This window comes from Dryobates pubescens, chromosome 21, assembly GCF_014839835.1.
Source record: "Dryobates pubescens isolate bDryPub1 chromosome 21, bDryPub1.pri, whole genome shotgun sequence".
Classification (NCBI taxonomy): domain Eukaryota; kingdom Metazoa; phylum Chordata; class Aves; order Piciformes; family Picidae; genus Dryobates; species Dryobates pubescens.
In genome coordinates this window covers 917,206-935,990 of record NC_071632.1, presented here as the reverse complement: position 1 = coordinate 935,990, position 18,785 = coordinate 917,206, and the positions used below count along the sequence as shown (strand labels likewise).

At 52.4% G+C, this 18,785-nt stretch overlaps 1 protein-coding gene across 1 annotated transcript in view; it reads right to left on the bottom strand.

Annotated features, from left to right (window-relative positions):
• RSU1 (Ras suppressor protein 1) overlaps window positions 1-18,785 on the bottom strand; it is a 144,195-nt gene that overhangs the window by 66,922 nt on the left and 58,488 nt on the right. The window contains exon 8 of the mRNA XM_054171273.1: window positions 17,013-17,145. Within this exon, the coding sequence (XP_054027248.1) occupies window positions 17,013-17,145 (133 nt within the window). The remainder of the gene's footprint in view (window positions 1-17,012; window positions 17,146-18,785) is intronic.

Below are 18,785 nucleotides of genomic sequence, written 5' to 3'. Positions count from 1 at the left end.
CTGGGAGAGTTGGGGCTTGTGAGAGACTAAAGCTTGTCCCTCCTTGTGTGACTCAACAAAGATGAAATCACTTGCTGCTTGCCCAGACCGTATGTGTTGGGCAGAGCCACTGGAAGGAAGGTGCAAAGATCATGTAGGAATCCTGTCCACCAATCCTGGATGCAACTCACCTTGCGATTGCATCGTGGTAACACTGACTGCAGCTGGCCTACAACAATGGCCCAAGGACCCAGCCGCCCCTGGAAAGGGTGAGACCTTAAGGATGATTTCCTGGCCCCTGAATTCCTGAGGGACAGTGCTTGGACACATACTTAAGGACTAAAAACTGTACAAAAAGACTTGAGCCACTACTGGCTTAGAGGAAGCAAAAGGCAGAAGCAAAACGGCGAGGAAGGCAAACACAGGAGAAGGAGCATGCCGCTGGGGAGGAAATGCCTGGGACAAGGCTGCCCCGGGGAAAGGAGGCTGTGGAGCCTGGAAGGAGCAGACTGAACCCTCTCTCCTTGTCCTAAGTTCTGCCTGCTGCAACTCCTGGAGCTGAAGAGGCTGCCCAGAGGACCACATCTCTTCTCCAGCCAAAGCCTCAGCACCCTTTCTCTACAGACCCAACATCTCCTGCAGCACCTTTCCTCCACAGACTCAAACTGGCTTGAGGGGGTGAGGGGTGTGGTAATAGAATTCTTTTCCTCTTCCTCTCTTCTCTCTCTCCCTCTCCCCTTCTTATTTCCACTTTATTTGTGTAATCAATAGCCTAGCTGTTGATATTTTGGCCTGGTCTGTGCCTCTCATTTCACAACAGGGGAATATTCAATACAGCTGAGGCTCTTGCCCTCTCCACACCGAGACAGGGCTGCTCAGAGCAAAGGCAGCTTCAGGAAGACCTTAGAGCAGCCTACCAGTACCTGAAGGGGCTACAGGAGAGCTGGGGGGTGGAGGAGGGCATTTGACTAGGGCTGGGAGTGATGGGATGAGGGGAATGGCTTTGAGCTGGGAGAGGGGAGATTGAGACTGGAGATGAGGAAGAAATTCTTTGCAGTGAGGGTAGGGAGACACTGAACAGGCTGCCCAGGGAGGCTGTGGCTGCCCTCTCCCTGGAGCTGTTCAAGGCCAGCTTGGATGAGGCCTTGAGCAACCTGGGCTGGTGGAAGCTGTCCCTAGCCACAGCAGTGAGGCTGGAAGGCCCCTTCCACACCAAACCATTCTGTGAATCTATGAATCAGCTCCTTCCACGAGGGGACCGGAGACTGAGGCACATCTGGGGCATGTCAGCGGTACCACCAACGTGCTTCCACCCCATCCTGCTCCTGAACTGCACAGCATCTACTGCAGCCAACCACAAAGGTCTCAGGTCTACAGGAAAGCTGTGGAGGTCATTCTGCACAGAGCTGCTCTGCTTTCCCAGCATGGTGCTGAGGGGAGCTGTGGCCTGGAAGGGAAGAGCGCAGCGCAGAAGGCAGCAGCTGTGCTCCAGGGAGGGCTGCTGGGACACAGGGACAAACACCACCTCTGACCCTAAACACAGAAGTGTCCTGACTGCTCCTTTGCATGCCACTTTCCTCACCCCATTAAGATGCTAGTTGTTGCCTTGATTTATCTGATCATAAATTTTTGATGACTAGTGAGTCTCATAAAAATTGCCCTGCTGCTGCCTCCATTGATTAATAAGCTCAAGGAATCGAAACTGTCAGAAAGTCCTGTGCAGGAGTAAATTACTGCCACACACACATTAGGCATTCCATGAAACAGAGAATAAAAAAGGCTGATTGCATCATTCTGCCTGGCATCAATTTGCTGGATGTAATTGAGATGCAGGAGCATCGCCGTCACTCCCTGCATACCTTCCCTTCCTGAAAGGCAGCATCACAGCAAGTTTAAATTTGGGACACCCAAGAAATGAATAGAACCCCAGGGGCACAGAACCCCAGAATTCACCAGGTTGGAGAAGACCATAGAGATCAAGCCCAACCTATCATCCAACATCATCCAATCAACTAACCCATGGCACCCAGACTGTTTTTAACCACCTCCAGGGCCGGGGACTCCACCACCTCCCTGGGCAGCACATCCCAATGGCCAATCTCTCTCTCTATGAAGAACTTCTTCCTCACCTCCAGCCTAAACCTCCCCTGGCACAGCTTGAGACTGTGTCCTCTTGTTCTGGTGCTGGGTGCCTGGGAGAAAAGACCAACCCCCACCTGGCTACAACCTCCCCTCAGGTAGTTGTCGACAGCAATGAGGTCTCCCCTGAGCCTCCTCTTCTCCAGGCTGAACACCCCCAGCTCCCTCAGCCTCTCCACATAGGGTTTGTCCCCCACACCCCTCCCCAGCCTTGTGCTCCAGACCCCTCCCCAGCTTTGTTGCCCTTCCCTGGACATCTTCCAGCAGCTCAACATCTTCCCTAAACTGAGGGTCCCAGAACTGGACACAGGACTCAAGGTGTGGCCTGAGCAGTGCTGAGCACAGGGCACAATGACCTCCCTGCTCCTGCTGGCCACACTGTTCCTGCTGCAGGCCAGGATGCTGCTGGCAGAACATCAAATGCAATAAGCAAAGCAATGTCAAGAATGTAGCTTGGAAATTCTATTGAGCTGAAAGGTGACTGAAGATTGTCTGCTCAGAGCTGCAGCTCTTGTAAGCAAAATTCACCTCTACTTGAGAGTCACAGCTGGCACACTTCTATCCATGCCTAAACCCCATGCTTCCAAACCTCTGCTGTCTAAGGCCTTTGCATGCAGCAGGTTCTTGGACTCTGTGGTGCCACTCTCTTTCCTTGGTGCAACCCCCAAAGCATGCACAGGCCCAGGCCACAGGCAGGGACCTGAAGATCCCTCCAGAGAGGGAGGAGAGGTCTCTTATCCCTGTCCAGGGGAACCATCCACACATGGCTGGGGTTAGGATTTGCTCCATTGCATCCTGCATGTATTGAGCACTAGGCCACAGCACTTGGTAGCCAGATCAGGACTGCAGAAGTGAAAATCTATCTTCTTATAAATTTCTAAGTGGGTTTTATTGATGGGAAAAGGGATCCAGGGAATCACTGTTCCCCAGGCAGTGAAATAAATGCTGCTGCTTGCTTCCAGCACTGGAGCCAGCTTCTGCAAACATCTGGCAAACCTCTGAAGAGCACTAATACTCTGGCATTTGTTCTCAGCATTCTGGTGGAGCTGGAGCAGTGGTCAGTGTCCCAAGTAACTCTGCTTACTGCTTATGCTCCTGCAGACTTCAGACTGTAACTTTAATGGCAGGAGATTGAACACATCCAAGTGCCAGGGGCTGCACTTTGGCCACAGCAACCCCAGGCAGTGCTACAGGCTGGGGGCAGAGTGGCTGAGAGGGACCTGGGGGTGCTGGTTGATGGGAGGCTGAACATGAGCCTGCAGTGTGCCCAGGTGGCCAAGAGGCCAATGGCATCCTGGCCTGCATCAGGAACAGTGTGGCCAGCAGGAGCAGGGAGGTCATTCTGCCCCTGGACACTGCACTGGTTAGGCCACACCTTGAGTCCTGTGTCCAGTTCTGGGCTCCTCAGTTTAGGAAGGAGGTTGACTTGCTGGAAGGTGTCCAGAGAAGGGCAACAAAGTTGGTGAGGGGCTTGGAGCACAGCCCTGTGAGGAGAGGCTGAGGGAGCTGGGGTTGCTTAGCCTGGAGAAGAGGAGGCTCAGGGGAGACCTTCTTGCTCTCTCCAACTCCCTGAAGGGAGGTTGGAGCCAGGTGGGGGTTGGGCTCTTCTCCCAGGCAGCCAGTACCAGAACAAGAGCACACAGTCTCAGGCTGTGCCAGGGGAGGTTTAGGCTGGAGGTGAGGAAGAAGTTCTACACAGAGAGAGTGATTGCCCATTGGAATGGGCTGCCTGGGGAGGTGGTGGAGTCACCATCACTGGAGGTGTTCAGGAGGAGACTTGCTGGGGTGCTTGGTGCCATGGGTTAGTTGTTTAGGTGGTGTTGGATTGGTTGAGGGGTTGGACTCGATGATCTTGAAGGTCTCTTCCAACCTGGTTTATTCTAAAACTCTTTATCCCCAAATTTCCTAGCCAAGTGGAATAAGGGATATTCAATAATAGCTCTCAGTGTATCAGATCTCTAGAGTTAAATTATTAATGAGGACAAGTAGAGAACAGAAAAAAGCTGTTGCAAAGCAGTAGCCAAAGTGCCCTGCCTGTCCAGGACCTAAATCTGACTGTCCTCAGCTTTAACAGGAGGCCATTTCTTGTTTGGACAGGGGAAAGTGTTGAAAGGTGGGAGTGGGAAATCCTCTGTTCATACACAGAACCACACACTGGGCTGGGTTGGAAGGGAGCTCCAAAGCTCATCCAGCCCAACCCCCCTGCACTCAGCAGGGACATCCCCAGCTAGATCAGGTTGCCCAGAGCCCTGTCCAGCCTCACCTGGAATATCTCCAGGCATGGAGCCTCAGCCACCTCCCTGGGCAACCTGTTGCACTCTCCTAGTGCAGAACTTGTTCCTCACATCCAATCTCAATCTGCTCTGCTCTACTTTGAAGCCATTGCCCCTGGTCCTGTCCCTGCAGGCCTTTGCAAACAGTCTCTCTACAGGTACTGACAGGCTGCTATTAGGTCTCCCTGGAGCCTTCTCCTCTCCAGCTCCCTCAGCCTGATCATTTTCAGGGCCCTCCCCTGGACCTGCTCCCTCAGGTCCCTGTCCCTGCTGTGCTGAGGTCTCCTGATTTTCCAGTTATGCTTTTCAAGAAAAAGTTAGTTTCACTAAAATAAAGAAATCTGATCTCAGGCATTTTGAGCAGCACCCCCTGGGCCTGAGGGGCTGTGAAGGGCAGTGACACTTGCTCAGACACAGGCATGATCATTTAGAAGCTTGTCAGTTTGCACTACAAGTGTCCCCAGCAATTTACAGCAGAATCCTTCCCACCCCAGCCTTCCATGGATAAGCAGTTGATACAAGCAACCACAAAACCAGGGAGACACCACTGCCTAACTGTCAGACCTCACCAGTCAGGGGGAAAAATTGCTGAAGATCACACAGAACCTTCAGCTAATGTGAGAGTGAAGAGAGCAAGCAGGGCTGACCCCAGGCCAGCATGCAATAAAGCAGCAAGGGCTGCCCAGAGAAGGAAGTGCAGCAGGCTCTGCTTGATCACAAAAGCACCAATCTTTAACTTATCTCTCAAATAAAAGCAGCAATTGTGAGCAGCAACTCCTCCTGTCTGCCTGGAAAGAACCAATCTGAAGAAAAGCAAAAGGAAAGCAACCCCACTGAATTGTGAAGATCACAGAGGGTTAGTTGGCTTCCCACTGCTCACTGCTGGCTTCCCACTGCTCACTGCTGGCTTCCCAGGGTGACCACAAAACCCTTCCTGCTACCAACAGCATCACAGAAATGTTCAGGCTGGAAAGGACCCCTGGGATCACCAAGTCCAACCACTGACCCTGCTCTGCAAGGCTCACCCCTAAACCACAGCCCCAAGCACCACATCCAAACCACCTTTAAACACCTCCAGGCTTGGGGACTCCACCACCTCCCTGGGCAGCCTCTGCCAATCCCTGACCACTCTGGCTGGGAACAAATGTTTCCTACTGCCCAGCCTAACCCTGCCCTGCTGCAGCTTGAGGCCATTCCCTCTTGTTGTGTCACTAATCACCTGGGAGAAGAGACCAGCACCAAGCTCTCCACAACCTCCTTTCAGGGAGCTGTAGACAGCCAGGAGCCCTCCCCCCAGCCAAACTAACCATCCCCAGCTCCTTCAGTCTCTTCTCACAAGATTTATTCTCCAGGCCCTTCACAGCTTCCTTGCCCTCCTCTGTCCTGGCTCCAGCACCTCCAGACCTGTCTGGTACTGAGGTGCCAGAACTGGACACAACACTGCAGGTGTGGCCTCCCCAATGTCAAGTACAGGACAATCCCCTCCCTGCTGCTGCTGGGCACAGCATCCAGCCAGGATGCCTTTGGCTTTCTTGGCCACCTGGGCACTGCCGGCTCCTGTTCAGCTGCTTGTCCATTAGATGCCCCAGGTATCATGTTCAACCAGGACTGCTCTGCCTCTCAGTTCCTCTTCATTCTTCTCCCTCTTGCAGTCATGCGGATTTTCTTCAAGAGCATTCCTGGTGAAGTGCAAAAGCAGGCAAGGGACCAGCTCTGTACACCAGGTGAGTTGTGAAAAGCCACCAGGGCTCACACTGTAACTCTCACACCAGGATGCTGGTCTGAAACAGATTTTCCCAGAAGATATCCTGAAGCCATCAGAGGACAGCAAGAGCAAAGGAGTCTGCTGCTTCCCCTGGCAGCTTGCCCTGCTCAGCATTCTGTAATGAGGCTGCACCTTGCTGTCTGCTCTTAATCTGCCTGACTTCTACCCTCCAGTAACTGGGAGGTGTCTGTATCTGAGTGTGACTGTTAACATCCCTTTGGAACAGCTGACACCAGAACTGAATTTAGCCTCAGCTGCTGCTGGAAGGAGGAAGTCCCTGTTGCTGTACTCACTACCCCAAGGCTTCTTCCAGGCCTTTCAGATGTGCACTGAAGGGTGAGCCCACAGCTGTGCTCTGCAGAGCAGCATTCACCCCTCTGACCTCCCCCTGCAGCCTGTGCTATGCCCTGCACCCCTTCCTCACACACACAACTCTGCTGTGAAGTGCCCAGCACACAGGCATGAAGGGCTCCAGGACAGCTGTATTTTCACTGTGGTCTGGCAGTAACTGCCAGGTCACCTGAAGTCTGTAGTCAGAAGTGACTGTGGAACTGCTCCCCAATACCTGAGGGGACACTGAATGCTTGCATCTGGGAAAGAACAACATGGAGCAGAAGAGGTTGGGGGCTGACCAGCTGGACACCAGCACAGAAAAGAGAGACCTGGGAGTCCTGGTGGACAGAAGGATGCCCATGAGCCAGCAATGTGCTCTTGTGGCCAAGAAGGACATCCAAGGTGGATCCTGGGCTGTGGTGAGACATTGAGAGAGGTTCTCCTGCCCCTCCACTCTGCCCTGCTCTGGTGAGGCCTCATCTGGAATCTTGTGTCCAGTTCTGGGCCCCTCAGCTCAAGAAGGACCTCAGGGAACTGCTTGAGAGAGTCCATCCCAGAGGCACAGAGCTGCTGCAGGCAGTGGAACATCTCCCTGTGAGCACTGGCTGAGGGAGCCTGGGGCTTGGAGCAGAGGGCTGCCCTCCTTGCTGGGGATAAAGATGTGCAAGGCTGGAGCCAGGCTCTGCTCAGGGATGGCCAAGGACAGCACAAGGGGCACTGGGGGCAAGCTGGAGCAGAGGAGGTGCCATGGGAACAGGCAGGAACACTTTGCCCCTGTGAGGGTGCTGGAGCCTGGAGCAGGCTGCCCAGAGAGGTTGTGGAGTCTCCTGCTCTGGAGCCTTTCCATCCCCACCTGGCTGTGTTCTGTGTGCCCTGCCCTGGGTGCTGCTGCTCTGGCAGGGGGCTGGGCTGGGCGATCTCTGGAGGTCCCTCCCAACCCCTGACCTTCTGTGATTCTGTTATTCATGAGGAATGTCCCTGATGGCTCTCCCAAGAGCTACCAGACAGTGAACTCTCCCTAGTGCTTTCCTGGAGGTGCAGAGTGCTCCCCTGCTAGGAGAATGCTGTGCAGCTGCACAAGCTGAAATCCTTCACAGCACTCCTGCAGCTCAGCACCTGCCCTGACCAACCACATTCACCAAGTTTCTGTGGAAGCAGTGTTCAAATGCATATTCCTGCTTGTATTTCACCAATCATATTCACACTACAGGAACCTTTTTAATACTAACAGAATCCTTGCATCTTCACTATTTAGCCCCAGATCGCTGTCCAAAGTAACCTAGGTCATGGTTACCCCATCTGCTCTGTTTGGCAGCCTCAGTGTTGGGAGGAGCTCTTCAGCCCCTTTTTAGCATTTTCCTGACAGCACAGTGCAGTTAAAACTGAACTTTGGTGTGAGCAGACTCTGCCAGTCAAGTCTCCTAAAGCTGCCAAGTGCATGTCCACAGGCCTGGAGCTTTAAAACCATTTCTCACACATGAAGTGTTGGTCAGGCTTAGTGAACTGAGACACAACTCAAGGTCCCTAGAGGATCATCCTGCTTGCACTGAGCACAGAAGCACAACAGAATGTGGCTTTCCCTCCTTCATCCTCATGAGCACCCTCTCTTCCCTGGTGCAGAAAGGCCCCATTTCATTCCTAGGTTTTGTCAGAATCACACAGCCACAGCCAGTCCCTCTGCTGACCAGGAGCCACACAAGACAGGCCCCCCTGTGGACTGGCTCTGTCCCACTGCACACACTTTACTCCATGCTCCCTAGCTCTTTCCCTGCTCAGGGTGCCACCTGCCCACAGCTGCACTTCTCAAACTTGCCTTCCTTGCTTACAGCCCAAACTGTCCTCTAGGCCAAGTCCTCCATTCTGTGTCTTATCAGCTGCTTTGATACTTCACTACCTGTTGCTGGTTTGGGGTTTTATTATCATGGCCAATGATATTTAACTAAAGTTAATGCCTTGCCCTATGTTTAGATACAGTTTGGTATCCTAACCTGTATCCTAGTGTCACTGTTTCTCTACCTTTGGTTTTACCAAGTCCTCAGCTACTGTACTTTCCTCTACCTGAAGGGAGGTTGTAGCCAGCTGGGGGTTGGTCTCTTCTCCCAGACACCCAGCACCAGAACAAGAGGACACATCCTCAAGCTGTGCCAGGGGAGGTTCAGGCTGGATGTCAGGAAGAAGTTCTTCCCAGCAAGAGAGATTGGCCATTGGGATGTGCTGCCCAGGGAGGTGGTGGAGTCACCATCACTGGAGGTGTTTAGGAAGAGCCTAAGTGAGGCACTTGGTGCCATGGTTTAGTTGATCAGATGGTGTTGGGTGATAGGTTGGCCTTGATGACCTGAAAGGTCTTTTCCAACCTGGCTAATTCTATTCTGTTCTATTCTCTTCATTCCAGTCCTGCTCCTAACACAGTCCTAGACGTCTGCCCCAGTGACTTAAGCCCTAGGCTATCATCCCTGACTTGGGAAATGGGTTACTGCATAACATTCTGAGCTTTGCATGGAAGCTGACATCAAAGGGAACGGCAATACCAGCAGCCAGACAAGTATTTATGTGTGTGGTATCTCTATCTGTCAGACAGATCAGTGATGGCTCAGTTTTTATTGCATATCCATCTCAGTAAAATCTGAACCCAGATATCCAGAGATACTGTTTTTCTTGTTGATCCTTCAACATGGCTTCCACTTCGCTCTTCTTCAGGGGGAGAGTCACAGATTTGCATGCAAATGCTGTCTTGAAGATGTCAGGACTCTGAGCCATCTATTTTCTCTCTTGGAAATCATGTACTAATATATTTATCAATGTTTAAAATACAGCCAATAAATACAACATTTGGTTGGAATACCAAGCAGTGTTTGCATATAAATACACAGGCCCCTGCCTCCCATACAGCACAACCAAATGCCAGTGGCTGATCAGAGAATTCTGCTGGTGAATTACAGTTTGTTACAGCTACGTGGTTGAAATGTGTGAATCAGGATTGTCAACACTTGCTTATTTCTAAGCTATCTTGCTTCTCTCCAAGCTCTGAGCCAGGGGCTGCCCAGCTCCAAAGGCCAGGGAAGATCTTTCAGCCCTGCCCAAGGAGTAGAGAAAAATGCTCCACACTGGTGGGAAGCTGGGATGGAAATTCTGTTCACAAAGACACACAGAAGGCATTCAGGTAGAAGGAACACACCTGAGCCTGCCAGGCCAGAGCCTGCCAGGAGCCTCCACCCCCCTCAGCCAAACTGCTGCCCCCAGCCCCAGGCTTCCCCAGGCCCTGGGCTGGAAATTCACTGCCAGCCAAGGCCAGGAGAAAGCCTCTGCCCCACACACCATAAGATAACAGCACAGGGCCTGAGAGGAGAGAAGAGAGAGAGCTTTGGCTGTGCACTGCCTGCAACAGAGAGAGAGAGGGAAACAGAGCAGAAGGACAGATTGCAATGTCCTGGGACAAGCTGCCTGTGCCCCTGGGGCTCTCCAGCCTCTGGAGGCCTTTTCCTTGTGGCTGCACCAATGAACTCTTGATTGCCCCTAACCTGCAACAGCTTCCTAGCATCCTCTGAGGGAAATTTAATTAGAAGTGAGTTCACCCTCAAAGGAGATGTGGCATCTCAGAGAATCTCACCTAAGGTCCATCACAGAGGCCATCTCCTTGCCATTATCTTTCCTCAGACTTTGAAACCACCCTACAATACAAGAGGTCACACACCTGCACAGAAGGGGCACCCATGAAAGGGGCCAAAAGCTGGAGTCACTGAAATACAGGAGTGAGCTCCAGCAATGGACTGTGGGACACATGACACCACCTAAGTCCAAGGTGAGGACAAACACACCATGCAAATAAGAGGGGGAAAGAAGCACTCACTACAGGCTCATCCTGAGAGCGCTTGCTCAAGAGCAATCCCTCCAGGAACCAAGAGAATACCTGGTCTAGAAGGATCTGTGGAGCTCAGCCTAGGAGAAAAGTAATGCATGAAGCCTTCCATTCCACAAGCCACCAAAGAATGCTAGTGACAAAAGAGAAACAAAGAAGGAAAACAACATCTATCACAGCCTACTTCATAGCATTTATCACAGCAAGGCAGCACAGACTCCCAGCATCCAAATCCTCTCCATCTTCCCTGACTCCTGTGCGTCATGCAAACAGCTGAGGCATCTGACCACGCTCCTCTGAATCAAATCCACATTTGATGCTTAAAGCAATTGATTTGTCTTCCTCCCTGTGGTCTTTATTTGGTCCTGAGAGCCCAGAACACTGACCACTAGAAACTGCTGCTGAGATCATACTGTGCTCAGTGGAGCTCTTTCTGGTGTTGTTACAAAGTCAGATAAGGGCTGGATAATACAGAAGTATTTATCTGTACACAGAAGCAGCCAAAGAGAAGCATTCTCTCCATCTATTTCTTCAGTCTAAGTGGAATACTATGAAGGTTTCTCTAAGTCCAAATGAGGGAGCTGGGGGTGTTCAGCCTGGAGAAGAGAAGGCTCCAGGGACACCATAGAGCAGCCTGCCAGGACCTGAAGGGGCTAACAAGAAGGCTGCAGAGAGACTGTTTGCAAAGGCCTGCAGGGACAGGACCAGGGGCAATGGCTTCAAACTAGAGCAGAGCAGATTGAGATTGGATGTGAGGAACAAGTTCTGCACCAGGAGGGTGCTGGAACACTGGCACAGGTTGCCCGGGGAGGTGGCTGAGGCTCCATGGCTGGAGATACTCAAGGTGAGGCTGGACAGGGCTCTGGGCAACCTGATCCAGTGGAGGATGTCCCTGCTGAGTGCAGAGGGGTTGGACTGGGTGAGCTTTGGAGGTCCCTTCCAAGCCAGACACCCTATGATTCTCTGATAACACATCATGTATACAATAACAAGCAATGATGTCACTGAGAATATAACACTCAAATAAATCTTTTAGTTGGGTTAGTCAGGAGGTGCTGGGTGACAGGTTGGACTTGGTGATCTTTGAGGTCTTTTCCAAACTTATTGATTCTATGATTCTGCTCTAGCTGAGATTCCACAATCAGGAGATGATGACTGCAACAGACTCTGCCTCCCTTTCTCTTAGAACAAGGAGGTAAGAGCAGGTTTCACGTGAGCAGTGAGCAAGGGCATGTGATTAATGCCAGAAATGTACCCAAAGGGCAAGGTTCTGGCTTGACTTTGCTGTAAATCACAGAATGTCAGGGCTTGGAAGGGACCTCCAGAGATCATCCAGGCCACCTAGAGCAGCTCACAGGAACACATCCAGGTGGGGTTGGAAAGGCTCCAGAGAAGGAGACTCCACAACCTCTCTGGGCAGCCTGCCCCAGGCTCCAGCACCCTCACAGGGACAAAGTTTTCCCTCCTGTTCCCCTGGCACCTCCTCTGCTCCAGCTTGCCCCCAGTGCCCCTTGTGCTGTCCTTGGCCATCCCTGAGCAGAGCCTGGCTCCAGCCCTGCACATCTTTATCCCCAGCCATGAGGGCAGCCCTCAGGCTCCTCTGCTCCAAGCTCCAAGCCCCAGCTCCCTCAGCCTGGCCTCACAGGGAGATGTTCCATTGCCTGCAGCAGCTCTGTGGCCCTGTGCTGGACTCTCGCAAGCAGTTCCCTGAGGTCCTTCTTGAGCCTTCTTGAGGGGCCCAGAACTGGACACAATATTCCAGATGTGGCCTCAGCAGGGCAGAGTAGAGGGGGAGGAGAACCTCTCTGACCTACTAACCACAGCCCTTACAATCCACCCCAGGATGCCCTTGGCCTTCTTGGCCACAAGGGAACATTGCTGGCTCATGGTCAACCTTCCATTCACCAGGACCCCCAGATCCTTTTCCCCTTCACTGCTCTCCAGCATCTCAGTTCTCAACCTCTCCTGCTCCATGTTGTTCTTTCCTAGATGCTAGACTCTACTCTTGCCCTTGGATTCCATTCCATTTCTCCCTGCCCAGCTCTCAGCCTGTCCAGGCCTGGCTGAATGCCAGCAGCCATACCCACTCACTGCTACCAACTGCACATCTCAGCTGTAGCTCATCACAATCAAGTCAGTAACTACCTTACCCTGACCCTGAGTAGCTGTCCAGGATTCCCATTCTTCACAGGAGCTTAACACACAGTTTTCTTTCAAACATCCATGTCTCTCTGCACTTGTCTGAGTACCCTGTAAACACTAAACCATCCAATCCGTCATCCCTTTGGCAGCACCCTAGGCAGAGAAGATCCTCTGAGAAAACACTTACAAGAGAGAGGTCACTTTGAAAGTTGTCTAAAGGCATGAATAAAAATATAAAGCAGTTAGTTAGGAGCCCTTTGAGGAGAGGAGGCTGCCATTACCCCTCAGTGCTTGAGCAAGCTCTCCAGCTGCTTTCCAACACTACTGCAACACCACATGGAGAGTTTAAGGGCACCTTCTGAGCACCACAGCCAAAATGCAGCTTACTAACTCACCTTCCATAAGTCAGTAGGGCAGGCAGAGATTAAGGATCCTTCTGTCCTTGGCAAACTGACCCATTTCCAAAGGCTGCTGTCACAGGCTGATATGTGCAGCTGGTGTATTTCAGCCAACAACAGCCAGCAGAGTGCCAAGAGCTGCTGAATTTCCTGTTGAGAATTAAGAGCCCCTCCACACACATTTGCTGCCACAATATATGGCCCATCTTTTTGTCAGCACAAAGGCTTGGCTGAAAAATGAGGGCTGGAAAAAAATCACCTGGCATCATTTCTGATGAAAGGTGAGGAAATGAAAGGATAGGGAAGAGCCTCCAAAGAGAGAGGAGCCGCTCGGAAGGTGGGAACGTGGCTTCTGAAGGGAAGAGCGATGCCAGTCTGCTGCTTGGTGCTCACACATGTCAAACAGGAGAGTGAGAATGTAAAAGTAGGGGAGACAAATGGCATTTTATCTTTAGACATCATCATCCCTCAGGGGTGTCATCCCTCCTCGCCAGTTAATCACCAGAGCACGAATAGCCTAAGACAAGGCTAAAAATGGGGTGTGATTTTTCACTAACTATGCTGGAAGCAGCCAGTTCATTGCAGAAAGGAAAGAAGAGGTTCTGATCCCTTTGGCACTTGCTTCCCAAGTGCAGCCTCCCAGCATCTGAAATCTCCACTGCTGACTGCAGCAGACAGCCCTGGCTTGTGCCACCACCAGCAGAAACACCAAGGCTTAGTAACCTGACTGCAGGGGTGCGCACTGCCGTGCCTTAGTGGAGCCATTTCTGGCTGAGACAACAGCAGCTAAGCACACAGGGTGCCCTGGTCACTGCAGACACCAAGTCCCCTGTGTTGGCATAAAGCAGCCTAGGGAAAGCTAGCTTGCTATGCCCCTGAGCCTTGGCACTTGCCACTGCCTGAGCACAGCCCTCTGCCTTAGCTGGCAGACACACTGTCAGGCTTGCAAAGAAAGTCAAACCAGTATTTCAAGCCAACGATCAAAAGCAGTCAGCAAAGGGAGATAAATACCACCTCTGGAGCTCAAACCCCACCCACCACAGAGGTGCAGAGCTCTTGCTTTAGAGAAGTGCCTCAACGCAAACTCACTCTTGACTGCTAACGTACAAGAGCTTCTCTCTCCTCAGTGCTGCAAGCGAGGTCATCTAACCAGCAGCCTACCCATCCCTCCACCCAGCTGCACTGCTGTGTCTCAGAGTTCTGCTGGCTGGGTTATTGCATGTTGCAAGTCAATTTTCATGTTACTGTGGGCTGAATAATCAGCAGAAAGCAAGCCCCAGGGAGCTGCATTGTGCTTGGCTGGTATCTACAGTCCCACCTCAGCATTGTGATGAGAGACACAGTACCTGACACAGGCTCTGAAGGAAAGGGAAGCTGGAGGTGGTGTACAGTTGTTAAGGGAAGAGATCACAATCTCATTACAAAAAGGAATCTTTATTTCTGCTGTGCACAACAGAGCTGCCAGACCTGTCACCTAGACTGTGCTGAGGAGTTTAAACACCTAAAGCCAAATGCAAACAAAGCATGGCTGCAGCAGGTGGCATTCAAGGAACTTTCAGATCTCAGCATGGCAGGAGTTGGAAGAGACCTCTGGAGATCACCTAGCTCAATCCCTCTGCTAACACAGGGGTACCTTGATCAGGTCACACAGGAACACAACCAGCTGAGTTGGGCATGTCTTCAGAGAAGGAGACTCCATGACCTCTCAGGGCAGCCTGCTCCAGGGCTGCAGCCCCCTCACACCAAGGAAGTTTCTCTTTAAGTTCAAGTGAAACCTCCTGTGTTGCAGTTTGTGCCTGCTGCCTCTTGCCCTGTCATGGGGTACCCATCCTCCTGTCCTGGGTACCTGTCACCCATCCTCATGACCTGCAACCTTTAAGATATCTACAAGCACTGAGATCCACCTCCCAGGCTGCTCTTACTAAAACCTCTCAGTCTCTGTTATTGAGACAGATGCTGTCCTCCTGAGGCCCAGAGCTGCCCCTGTGGGACCTGCACAAGGGGCCCTAACCTGCATTGCTCAACCAGAAATAAACCATTGGCAGTAAAAAACACTGGCAAAACAGCCTCAAGAAACCTGGCTGGGGCTGCACCACAGAGCGTGGGGAAGGGATGGCGTGAGCAGGCAGGTGGCTGGAAGAAGGCTGTTGCAGTCCAACCTATGGAGAGACCATCCTGGGAACACAGCTACAGCAGGAGGACACTTCTGAGCCATGCAGGTTTTGCAGCCACTCTCCCACCCAGGATCCTTTTCACCTAGATTCTCTCAGTGCAAACAGTCCACAAAGGCCACTGCTGGATCAGAAATGCACATTCCAAACCCTTCCCTTGTGAGTGCTCTCCTTCAGTAGCAGAGATCAGGCAGCTAGCATACAAACAAATCATCACAAGTGCTTCTAAATGATGACAATCTATTATTGAAGGGAAGAGCAAAAGCACAGGCTGATTTTGCAGCCTCGAGGCAGTGCCACATCACCTACTGCTCCCAGGAGGACAGGCTGCTCTCAGACATGCAACAGTAACCTCCCACCTGAGAGTTTGCTGTGCTCTGGTAACATGGGAAGCCTTACCAAAACCCAGTATTTCAAGTCAGGGGATGATTAAAGACACTGCTGCCTACAAACACTGGGCATCTGGGGCCAGGATCTGGAGCTGAAACAGAGGAGTGCCAGCAGGAGGTTCCCTTTCCTGCAGCTATGCTGTTGAAGACGCCACTGGCAGCTGGATTTGAGTGACCAGGATTGCAGGGTCTTGTAAACCACTCCAGACTAAAGCAGGTGAATTCCAGACACCTCTTTGAAAGCAAGACAGTCTGCACTCAAACCAAGCATTGCTCAGTCTGTACACAAAATGGCCTGTAATACTTCTCTTCACATCTCCTGTACCTTAGTAGCTCTGAGGAATGAACAGCAAAAGCAGGACAGTAGAGTTGTGCTCCATGGCACAGAGTCTAGCTGGAGGCCTGTGTCCAGTGGGGTCCCTCAGGGGTCAGTACTGGGACCAAGACTATTCAATATACTGATCAATGACCTGGCTGAGGGCACAGAGGCACTGCCAGCAAGTTTGCTGATGACACCAAACTGCTCAGAGCAGAGCTGACTCCTCTCAGGCTGTGCTGCCATCCAGCCAGACCTGAAGAGGCTGAGAGGTGGGCAGAGAGAAATGGAATGGAATCCAACAAGGGCACAGGAGAGAGTCTGGCATCTGGGGAAGAACAACAGCATGCAGCAAGAGAGATTGGGGCCTGACCTGATGGACACCAGCATAGAGAAGAGACACCTGGGAGTCCTGGTGGACAGAAGGATGCCCATGAGCCAGCAGTGTGCTCTGGTGGCCAAGAAGGCCAAGAGCATTCTGGGGTGCATTAGAAGGGCTATGGTGAGTAGGTTGAGAGAGGCTCTCCTGCCCCTCTGCTCTGCCCTGCTGAGGCCACATCTGCAATACTGTGTCCAGTTCTGGACATCTCAAGTCAAGAAGGACCTCAGGGAACTGCTTGAGAGAGTCCATCCCAGAGGCACAAAGATGCTGCAGGCAGTGGAACAGCTTCCTCATGAGGAGAGCCTGAGAGAGCTGAGGGCTCTGTAGCTTGGAAAGGAGGAGCCTGAGGGCTGCCCTCATGGCTGGGGATAAAGATGTGCAGGGCTGGAGCCAGGCTCTGCTCAGGGATGGCCAAGGACAGCACAAGGGGCACTGGGGGCAAGCTGAAGCAGACGAGGTGCCAGGGGAACAGGAGAGAAAACTTTGTCCCTGTGAGGGTGCTGGAGCCTGGAGCAGGCTGCCCAGAGAGGTTGTGGAGTCTCCTGCTCTGGAGCCTTTCCAACCCCACCTGGATGTGTTCTGTGTGCCCTGCCCTGGGTGCTGCTGCTCTGGCAGGGGGTTGGGACTGGATGATCTCTGGAGAGCCCTTCCAACCCCTGACCTTCTGTGACTCTGTGACAGTGTCAAGCAGCCTTTGTGCTTGTCTAACATGACTAAACCATGTTCATTTACCTTCTTGTCAGCAAAACTCCTGAATGCTAGCTAGTGTGTGGAGTGTGGCAGAAGGGTGGCTGCTACCAGCTGGCCAAGCACAGCCCAGGAGCACCAAGCAAGCCCCACAGCTGCAGGCAGGGACGTGGAATACTCACTACTTGTACGTCTCTGAACGAATGTACTCAAAAACATGAGAGACTCCCAGCTGGAACTGATCAGCAATAGGGGTGACCCAGGGGTTGTTCTCTGCTTTGAAGACTTGCTTCTGACCAGTCAAATCCAAGTTACCTGAAAGAGATCAACACAAAACAGCATATGAAAACACAAGACATGTGAAAACTCTGGCAGAGGTCATGGAATCACTGAACTGCTTTGGTGGGAAAAGGCCTCCCAGACTCAGTCCAACCCATGGCCATTAAACAATGTCTCAATGTGCCATGCCCACAGCTTTGGAACACCTCTCCAAGGATGGTGACTCCACCACCTCCCTGGACAGCCTGTTCCAATGCCTGACCACTCCTGCAGCAAGAAATGTTCTTAATATCTAAACAGAAGCTCTCCTGTTGCATCTTCAGGCTATTTCCACTCATTCACTGTGGCCAGCAGGGGATCATCCCCCTGTGCTCAGCACTGGGGAGGCCACCCCTGGAGGGCTGTGTTCAGCTCTGGGCCCTCCCTGCAGCCCTGAGGGGCTGGAGCCTGTGCAGAGCAGGGCAGGCAGGCTGGAGAAGGGCCTGGAGCCCCTGGGCTAGAGGAGGGGCTGAGGGAGCTGGGGGGGTTGAGGCTGGAGAAGAGGAGGCTGAGGGAGACCTCCTTGCTCTCTGCAGCTCCCTGCAGGGAGGTTGCAGTGAGGAGGGGACAGCCTCTGCTCCTTGGTGGCAAGGGCCAGGAGCAGAGGCAATGGTTGCAAGCTGCCCCAGGGGAGGTTCAGGCTGGCTGCTAGGAAATCTTTCTTGCCTGGAAGGGTTCTGAGGCCTTGGAATGTTGTGCCCAGGGCAGTGCTGGAGTCCCAACCCTGGAGGTGTTGAAGCAGTGTGTGGAGCTGGTGCTTAGGGCCATGGTTTGGTGCTGAGCCTGCAGTGCTGGGTGGAGGTTGGACTGGCTGAGCCTGCAGGTCTCTTGCAGGCAGATGTATTCTGTGAGGCTGTGAATCTAACACTTTTCATTCATTCAGTGTGCCCATAACAAAGGCAAATATTTCAGTCTCAGCTGAGAGGTGAAGGAGGACATCATAGCTCTCCTCTATTCTTTCACCTATTGCACAGCAGGGTTGAACTCATTTAACTGCATATAATCTTTAAGCAGTTTAAAGCAGGCATTAGTAGTGCATAAGTGTTGGGCCCTCTCTACCATGACTTGCAGGAATGAAAGGAGAATGATGCTGTGGTAGGAGGAGTTTGCTCTGCTGAAGCTTGGTCACTGCTCTTGATCACTGCTTTGCCTTCCTGGTGCCCAGCATGGTGCTGGTGCCAAGCTCCTACCACTGACCTCTGGAGACAGCTCTCAAAAATCCCCAAAAGCAGCACTCCTGCCACGTGCCAGTTTCACCCCTCGGGTTGGCAGGAAGACTCAAGAGGCTCTTAGGAGCCTGCTTGGGGCTGTTCCCTTCGTTCATTTTGTGAAGGTTGACCACCCAAAAGCGGACCAGAACAAGCTCAGCTGGCACTCCTCATGGGTACACCAGGCTGAACTCCAGGACAGTCCAGCCACTGAGACATTCTCATGATCCTGGCACTGAGATGAGAAACCTTTGCTGCATTTCAGGGTGAGGGCAGGCTGAGCTCAGGCAGGACAGCAAGAAAAACGGGAGGCAAAAAAGCCAAGAATACAGAATTAGGAGCACCTGCAGACTGCACCCTGCACCGTGGAGCACCTGCAGACTGTGAGCCAAGCTGCCCCGAGCCCCGAGGTGAAGCTGATGTGCAGCT